At 40.4% G+C, this 9,473-nt stretch overlaps 2 protein-coding genes across 3 annotated transcripts in view; both read right to left on the bottom strand.

Annotated features, from left to right (window-relative positions):
- SLC30A10 (solute carrier family 30, member 10) overlaps positions 1-5,351 on the bottom strand; it is a 26,970-nt gene extending 21,619 nt beyond the window's left edge. The window contains exons 1-2 of the mRNA XM_009894345.1: positions 5,214-5,351; positions 2,410-2,941 (exon numbers count right to left, since the gene is read on the bottom strand). Coding sequence (XP_009892647.1) covers positions 2,410-2,941; positions 5,214-5,351 — 670 coding nt within the window. The remainder of the gene's footprint in view (positions 1-2,409; positions 2,942-5,213) is intronic.
- A 1,743-nt stretch (positions 5,352-7,094) lies between these two features.
- EPRS (glutamyl-prolyl-tRNA synthetase) overlaps positions 7,095-9,473 on the bottom strand; it is a 37,836-nt gene continuing 35,457 nt past the window's right edge. For both annotated transcript variants that reach the window (XM_009894308.1, XM_009894307.1), the window contains 2 exons: positions 7,735-7,799; positions 7,095-7,463 (listed from right to left, as the gene is read on the bottom strand). In XM_009894308.1, the coding sequence (XP_009892610.1) occupies positions 7,313-7,463; positions 7,735-7,799 (216 nt within the window). In that variant the 3' untranslated portion in view covers positions 7,095-7,312. The remainder of the gene's footprint in view (positions 7,464-7,734; positions 7,800-9,473) is intronic.

The raw sequence follows: 9,473 nt of genomic DNA, 5'->3' as shown, positions 1-9,473 counted from the left end.
GCTCTCTGTATTTATTTTCTGTTTTGTATTCCTGAAAGTGATACAAACAACCACATACAAGAGAGGAGAGGGCTGTTTAAATCCATTCCCTACTTGGGCGACAGAGATTTGAAGGCAGCTCTGCCACTTGCCAAGAAAGCCCAAGAGATAGAGGGCTACACTACAAACCTTTACCCTCCAGCCAACCGTCGCTGATGTCAGGAGATTGCTCTGGTGTCACCGAGGGTATTGCCTGTGGACAGCTGGATTCAGAGACCACATCCATCCACTTGAATTTCTGCTAGTGGCACTGACGCACTAGAGAATTTGCCTTGGCTTCCACCTCCAGGAAAGAGTATCTTTTCCTCATACGCAGGATGACAAGAGGGAGAGAGATGGAAAATCTCTTTTTTTTCATTTTTTTAAATATATATAAAAAATATATATAAAGCATCTAAGTATAATTTTCAGAGTACAGCTATTTGGGGAATAACTTTTCTTTTAAAAGAAATGTAACAAAAATCCCACTCACGCTTGATATAGAGAGAATAAGAGGAAATAAATGTGAAATTTTACCTAAGTGGGGATTATAAAATCAAGTCCAAAGAAAGTAGCATTCCCTCTACAGTATAAAGTGGCATTGTCATGCCTGTAGGCATTACCGCAAGCAGAGAAGATTCACTGTACCAGAAATGGAGAGGCAAAATCACAGATCTACGCGTGGTGTTTATGGGATGGTACAAAATTTATCCCTAGCTTATGCAACTGAAACTCAGTTGAAAGCAAGGTGGAATTGCCGGGTATTTGGATGTGAGACTATTGGAGGGGAGAGGGATGGCTGCGTTGTCCCAGAGAGCTGTTAGGAGCAGGATCCTGGAAATTCAGCGAGAACAGCATTTACCTACACAGTTGTTGTTCATTTCAGTTAATTCCCTAATTGCCTGGCACTCTCCACCTTTGGTTTTAAGTGCTGATGTGTTCCTCCTCCCCGACTTCCCCCAGAGGCACAAATTTGGAAGCTGTCTCCCAAGAAGCCATCATACACAGAGACTTTGTCAGGAATTGCTGACGGTTCCTAACATAAAAGCCCATTAAATCCCCTTACTAATTACGTACCACCACAACTTTAATCTAAGAGCAGCTCAAATTTTGAACAGTTGGGAATCGAGACAAACAGGCAGCAAAATAAGTTGCGCATCTGGTTTTAGCGTTACACACCAGTAAAGTTAAAGCTTCAATATTGTCTGGAGGTAACTTTAATAATGAACAGAAACCTTTTCCTCTTTAAGTCCTACAGAAAACACATTAAACACTGAAATGTAAACCAACAAACTTTTAATTTCTAGCTCCAAAGCCCTGTCCAGCCTGAAAGTCAAATCTAAGACTTACCTCACCTCACCTAGAGCAGTACATAACCGCAGCTGCTTTATTAGACAGGTTCTCTCAGCTTTTCCCCCAGGATGTCCAGTCAATGCTTTGTAGATGCCTTGTTCCTAGCCCAACTGAAATATTTCTATTTTTAAGAAATATGTTTGTGTGTGTATATATAAACACACATACAGAGAGAGAGAAAGAGAACTCGCATGTATCTCATGTCAAATAAAGTGAGAGAGTTTCTGCAGGGATAAAAGAATGGTCCTCATCCCTCCTCCCAAATGTAAAAATTTGAAAATCCTGTGCTAAGAGAAATAAAGGGAAAGCCTAAACCTCTGTGCACTCAACAGAACCTCCTGCAAAAGATTTATGCAGCAGAGTATCCCTGTTTCTCCCCCGTATGCTCTCCCAAGCGCAGGTTAACAAACAGCAGCAAAGAATACTTCAGCTGTGTATTCACTGGCTTTTCAGTCAGCACCCAAATATTCTCAAAACAGTTTTTACCCCCAAATCAAGAAAGGCTGAGACTCTCCTTTTGCCTTTACCTATACTTTTGTCTCATACACACTGTGAACACTTCTCAAAATACAACCACGTCCTAGACAAAAGTTACAGCAGAATTACTAAAGCATTGAGAGCAGAGATTGCAGATGATTGGTATTTCAGGATTAGGTATTTCCTAATAGGTATCTCCTTAGGGTGGTAGTACACTTTGTCCCATGTATGGCAAGCCACAGGATTAGGCAGAAAATTTCTCCCTAGAAAACTGCGTACAGTGTAGATCACTGAACACTTTAGAAAGTCAGCGCATACACTACTTACACGTTAATTACTTGACAAACCCACGTGGCGATAGCTGGGAACCTGTTAGGGTTCAGGCATAAAATCCATTTCCTAACAATGATTTCAGGCATAAAATCCCACGCTAACAAAAGAGTGAAGAAAACTACAACGTTTTGCTCGCCCATCTCAGAGAAGCAGTGAAGAGTCTCTAGAAAAGTCGCTAAGCAGAAGTGTAGAGGGCTGAGAACGGTGCAACCGCATTAGGTTATTTACCTGTTTCGGTGTCTCCTTGTGGTGCACGACAATAACAGCAGTCCATGAAGATAACATAGTTGAACACATTGAAGAACAGACCTGCAATCCCGACAATGAGGACGAGCAGTGCTTTCTCAGTCTTCTGAGGATTGATGAACCTCTTGATTGCCTCAACGAAGATGCTAAACATCAGAGCGGTGGCAAAAACAGTGTTGCCGAAAGCTCCCAGCACATCTGCCCGGCTGAAGCCGAAAGTGTTAGCCTTGTGCCATCTGATGCGACTGAACCTAACACCGAACAAACCGATGATCATGGAGATCAAGTGCGAGAGAACAGCAAAGGCATCTGAAGCTAAGGAAAGAGAATTGCCGACGTAGGCTACCGAGATCTCAACGGCAAAAAGCACAAGGCTCACCACGCACATGAGGACGAGCCTGCTGCTCCTGCCCGAGTAGCGGCCCCTTCCTGCTGCTCTCTTCCCCTTACTCTGAGGTTCTGCAAGACGGAGCGGCGTGAGGAGCAGCTCGCTCTCTGTGATTCCGCCCTTCACCTGTCAGTGCTGTTCACATGTGGGAACCACTTTTATAGGAAGCAGTAAAGCAATAAATCAGTTTAAAGGGCAGTTTAGCAAGATTTGTCATGTGAAGGAAGCCTGAAGGCTCCACTCCTGCACAGGTTCCACCCTCAAGAGGCTTTTTTTTTTTTTCTCCAAAACCAAAAATAAACCAAGGGAGACTACTAGGAGCACCAGCACTTGCTACTCGACCCAACAGTGCTGTCCCAAAAAACTGAATAAGGCCCAGACAGAAGAGCATAAGAAGGTGGCTTAGAATTTTCGGCAGTTAGAGAAAGCGTTTCTTTTGCATAAAGCTCCCCTCTGACATCTGTTTCAGCCATTTCTGTTGCCAGTTACTTTAGTACTGAGAAAATACTCCTCCATGCCCATGCAAAAAGATGTGAAATCCATGTTGGGTGGACGTTATTTTTAAGAACATGGTAAACGTGAACTGCCTGCGAGCGTCATTGAACATGTTGTCTGTGGAGCAAGTTTCAAAGACAACTGAGTTGATCTTCCATTCTAGCAACCTAGAGTTCTCAACTGCTTGTACTTCTGGCATGTTTGAACATTGCCCATGGAAATGGAGCGAAGTCGGAGGCTATTTTCTCAATGTGCAGCCAGTAGACACAGAAGCTGAGCCTTAACAATAAACCCCAAACACACTGTTTATTTCCCATTCAAAAAACCCTGCCTATTTCCAAATCTCAAAGTAAACTTCATACGCTTGCAAGGAAGAGTCAGATTTGGGGAAAGCACAACCAGGAGTTAAAGGGGAAATAAGAGCTGCTGAAGTCCTAGCTCGTACTTGGTGTCAGTTCTGGAACAGAGTAAGAAGCTGAAGCAGTAACTTTTTTTGGTCCCTCACTGTAGTACCTGGTGAGCTCTTGGGTCTACGCGTAGTTCACGCACACTCACAAAGCACGGTGAAGGCAACCTGCCTGCTGATAGCACACCAGGCAACATGGATGATAAGACCAGGTGCCTTCCTTGAAAAGCTTATGATCCAGTTTTTGTTTGAAATGCCCATCTGTGTACATATATGCACACAGTCAGTTACAAGATAAAACGGAAGGAAATTACATGCAGTACAGCCATCGAGAGATAAGATAATAATACTGATAACCTGAGCTGACCAACTGTCCCTGCTGGCCTTAGACTTCCCAAGGTGAATTAACTTTAGGTTGAAAACTCCAACACCCACCCCCGATTTTTTTTTTTTTTTTTGCTCACTGGCTTTCAACAGCCAAAATATTTATGTTTAAAGTCCAGTTTGTTAGAAGCCTTGCCTGCCAACAGATGTAATTTTTAACATTTGGTCATTTGCCTACCTACACGCTGCAGCTGCAACTCTTAAGGGTTCCCCTCCCATCCCATTTAAGAACACCACTAACCCTGGTAGGGTGAATTAATAGCACTAAATACAGCATTGAAACTGGCACTTGTTCTTTTTCCTCTTCGTCATCTCCCACCTCTGTTACTACTTCTATTCCAGCTATTTCTGCGGTGCTTTCTTCCTTCTTGTGTTAAAGCAACATTCAACTACTTAATTAGTATCTGAACTACAAAGCATGAAAAGTGAGAATTTGTTTTCAAGAGTTATTCTCCTTTCAATGGGAACAGACCAAGGTCAAACCTCAGAGCTCTCAAAATTCCTGCCTTGCACAAGGTTTCGATCACCAAAACAAGAGCTGGAGCTGAATGAAGCACTCCCTTTGCAGCAGAGCTAAAACGCTCGAGTGTGCTCTATTTTGTCGATAAGGAGCAGCACCATGTTAAAGCAGTTCCACTACATCCCACCTTACTATGCGGTTTAGCCCAAATTTATCAGTATACAACTATAAGAACTAAGGAACACCAAGAGATTTGCAGTTCTATTATAAACACAAAGTACTGTCATTTTATCATCTGTAGTGTCTAATTCTGATTCATATACTTATTTTCTAACAGACACAATCTGCTAAGAGTCTGAAAGTTTTCATACCAGTATAATTAAGAGTATGGCTGTTTCTGTAATGCTTTACAGGTAGCTCAAGACTGTGCTTCTGGTGAAAAGGATGCTTGACATGGGTACGTCTCTCCCAGACAGGCATTAGTATCTCTGCGGAAGGTCACCAGAGACAGATCCGCAGCTGAGTCATCCACATTCCAGACACTTCAAGCCCTACTATGATCAGGAAGAAACATGCTGGGGAAAAGAAAGGGGAAGAAAAAAAAAAAATAAAAAAGGGCTGGCCTTCCGTGAAACCTCTGGCTTTAAACAAACCCATTTGTGGGTTGAGAGCAACTCATTTCTAAGAACAGCGTTGTCAACATGTTTACTCATGAATTTGATCCAGTCAACTGGTTGAAGGTTGGCTGTTTGTTCAAACCGATAAGGCTGCAGCAGTGTTAGAGACGGCATGTAGTTTTGCCTTGCCTTCGTTCTGCGCTGTTAACAGCTTCCACATCTCATTTTTTAAATACTGGTGTTGTAGAGTGTTTCGATGGGAGCTGAAAGTGCTCATCTATTCTTAATAATCTGTTTTGCTCTGTCAAAAAAATCTTGGCGCACTCCTGTCTCAGGACACTGAAGCTGCTGCTTACTGCCTCTCCCCTTCCCCAGCAGGAACGTGCCGCAGTAGGCAATACCTCTCACGACCAGTCTTAGTTACCCATCATTTGAGGCCGGGAAAACATCACTCTGGTATTACTTACGCTCTTTCTCAAAGTATAATTGCAGTCAGTGTTGGAGACAGCATACCAGGATAGAAAGACCTTAGGGCCACTCTTGTGGTATGTCAACTGAAAACAAAAGATGAATGCATGCACTGACATACCATTCCCCAAATCCTTTGCTCATTACTACCCCCGAGAGCTTGTCTACATACTGAGAAAATACCCAGACAGATGGATGCAAGATAGATGATTTTAAGATGCAACTGAGGCGAGATCTTCAGGACTAACTATCGTCCAAGGAGTATTAGAGAATCTCCAAGCGCTCAAGCACTCTGAGTAAACTGATTTGAAATATTTAATAATATTCACACTTTTCTGTGAAAAACAGGTATTATCACAGGCTGCATGATCCTAAACCGGACAGGCCACTGGTTCAAATTTAATATTCAGAATTTTGACTAGGAAGGCTGACCACAGGAATCTGGGGAAAAGCAAACATTTTGCATGTTTTTGAAAAGTAGAGAAGTGTGAAGATCTGGGAATAGCACTGTAAGCCTCCTGTAAGCTTATGACTTTTAGGCTACTGATGCTACTTAAAAATAGGGGTTTGGAAACAGGCAGCCATGTACTATTGTCCCAGGAAGAGTATGGGGAGGATCTTACTGGTCCAACTTTTCAGTTGCCAAGTTTTCACTCAACTCTCTTCAGGGAAAAGGGACGGCCTTCAAAGACACAAGAGAAAAAAGAGAAATAAGTAAAAAGTTAAGCATGTGTCATCCAAAAGTTATTTTGTGCCAGGGCTTTTTTTTTTTAAAGTCAATCCTACGCTCAAAGTGGAAGTAATTTTATTTTTAAAATAATTTACTAAGTCTGCAATATTCAGCTTTCTCCGCTAAAGCAACATATAGCAAGTGCAGGAAAAGCAAAAGGGTTTTATGAAACATGCTATAGATATAACCACAGCCTAAAATCTGTAGCCCTGAAAATACTTCTCTTCAGATTGCCTTTGCATTAGTCATTGCAGTATCGCTGTGAGACAGCTATAAATGCCAGTTTATAAGATAAGAGAAACAGGGCTTTGCAAAATATCTGCAAGAAACGGCATTCACCTGCATCTTGCTAACAACGTGGCATTTAATGTAAGATAGCCTTTCAAACTTGTTTTACGATGGTGTAAAAATATTCCTTGAAACACCTGGCTCCAGAGGGAGTTTTGAGAAAGGGTAGTGTTTACCATGCCTACAAGTTAGCCACACGTCTGTACTGAAAATTGAAAAATTTGAAGGCAAAATTAAAAGCAGATGTTATATCTATAAAGTTTATGTCAGCACACTCAACTGCACTATACAGTGTTTATGACGTTCTTCCCAGTCTTTTAGGCATTTTCTCAATGTACAGGAAAATATATGCACCAAAACAGGAAAAAAGACACGAGCAAAGGGCACCTCTCCTCCCCATTGAGCAACACAGAAAAAACAATCAAAGCATATTACAGCTCACAATACATGTTTATTATTAGAGATGTTTACAGAAAAGTCTGTGAATTACTGCTAGCCTAAGACTGACAACTGGGGGGTTTTATGGTTTATGGCTTTGTTTTTGGAATCATTTAAAAAGTCGCAAAACGGATTAAGTTTGGGGGCTATTTCAGTCTTATTAAAAAAAGTTCAATTCACAGATAAAGGAGAAGGTGCTTTCACTAGTAATTTAGTAACTACGACCAAATAGGGTGTAAAACTTGGCAGGGTTTTTGCCACAGACACATCTTGCCCCACACTGTAGTTCACGGAGGGGCTGAAAAGGTATGCAGAGGCTTTTTGCTCCCATGGACGGGGCGCCAGGCTCAAGATCTTGATCCCTGAAATAAAAGCATATTCATAAATAAATATTTTTATTTAAAAATAAGATGCAATAAAGTGCACTACACATAAAATCTCAAAAGCACATTAATTAGCCTGAAAGTTTCAGAACTAAGGGAGTATATATATTGAATTATCCAGGACAGTAAGAGCCAAGGTTGAGGACTGTACATCAGTGTTATACCCAGAGGCACCTTACATTCCTGTTTTATATTCAAAACATTTTGATTTTGATCTTGGAAGATATTGTCCAGTTCAGTTATATCTTACCTGGCAGTGGTCTTCTTGATCCAATCCTCGCACTCAATTTCCCCACAAAAAGGGATTTGTACAATCTGAAGGCGGGGAAGGGAAGGAGAGAGAAGAAAAACAACCAGTCATACATCTAAAAAAAAAAAAACCATCCTTGTCTCCGGAAGATTCCTAAACCTTAAGATTTCACATACACTCAAATTGGGAAAAGTTGTGATGGCTACAATTAAATTTTAATAGCTCTTTGTCATCAGAGAAATAGATAAGCATAGTCATCCCTCCATAGTGCGGCATGGAAAAACCTACACAAACCCAAAGCAGCATTTAAATCAAGTCAGGGTCCTGATTTGTATCTTTTTCTTAACCCAATATATCTTCTTTCTGTGGAAAGTATAAATACTGTTTTCTCCTGAAATACTGTTTTTCAGGACAAGTTTAAAACCTTCAAACTGCAGAACAAATGCTTGCTTACATACTGCAAGACAGTGCTTTCCTAATGAAGTTTCCAATTTAATTCCATTACTATGCATTTTCGTTTGTTCTGCACAAGACAAGGATCCATACTTTAAGAAAACAGAATTGCCAACTGCACATTTTTCTTGGCGGCGGGGGGAAGCGGTGCATATTTTTCTGGTGTTTCCTTCAGTTAGAAAACTGAGAAAGTAAAGTTGAAATTATAATCTCATACACTCTTCGCATTACTACTCTTAGCTGTTGTACCAAATCTCTTTTCCCATTTTATATTCCATTTAACTGATTTTTTTTTCATTTTTAATGGACTTTCACAGTGAAAATTCTGCTTATGATTAAAAAGTAGGATTACTGTTAAGAAGACACCCCCCTACACACATTTGAACACTCATGTAATGCTAATAGATGAGGGCAACAACAGCTACTAAATTCAGCCGTCACAGTCATTTCAATTCTATCAAACTGTGAATAAGGTTTGCTGATCTGTGGCTTGCTTTCACCAAATTTACATTCTTAGTGCAAAATTCTCAATTTGCCTTGAACTGGAACGCATCTTTATTAGATTTCACTTAAACCCTTCACTTTCTTGCAACTGAAAAAAAACCTATTACCACTCTACTATACTGTTCTTGCATTTATCTTTCATTAGTTAAATGAAACTTTGTTTAAATACCCGTGCAATTATTCTTAGACTTTCAACTAAAATTTGCATGCAACTTAAAAGAACACAGAAGCAGTCTGCATTTTTAAAGCGCAAATAGTCTACACTGCAATTATAGTAAGGGGAAAACAGCAACAGGAATTAAGCAGGAGTACTTCAGCTTACAAATGTTCTCCTTAAACAGCACTCAGTGCTAATGTAGTGTAATTTCAAGAAATTACAGCATACAGATGCTATAAAATTTTGTCCATATGACATATATAGGTAGAGAGTGAAACAATCATAAAATGACGTACGTCATTTTTTTCAATTCAGATATGCTGATGATAATAAACTTATATAACCTAAGTACCAAAGTATCCTACTTGGTATTTAAAAATATTTTTTCACATTTCCTAGTTTAACTACATTATAAACTAGATTATGTTATAGTCCTAAACATAATACAAATAGGTTAATTCTCTTGGCCCGCTCTAGAATCTAGCTGGACACAACAGTGAGCGTTGGACATTGAAGACCAGGTGTTTTACCCTCTCCGTAGGCCGAGGGTATCATTTGGAACCTCTGCAGTAGGAGGAGAAGAAAGGGTTCTATAGTATTTCATCAAAATTAAAGGATAATAATT

Source organism: Charadrius vociferus, unplaced genomic scaffold (genome assembly GCF_000708025.1).
Source record: "Charadrius vociferus isolate BGI_N301 unplaced genomic scaffold, ASM70802v2 scaffold261, whole genome shotgun sequence".
In the NCBI taxonomy this organism is placed as follows: domain Eukaryota; kingdom Metazoa; phylum Chordata; class Aves; order Charadriiformes; family Charadriidae; genus Charadrius; species Charadrius vociferus.
Note: the sequence above shows the minus strand (reverse complement) of the source record. Positions and strands in the feature narration are given on the sequence as shown.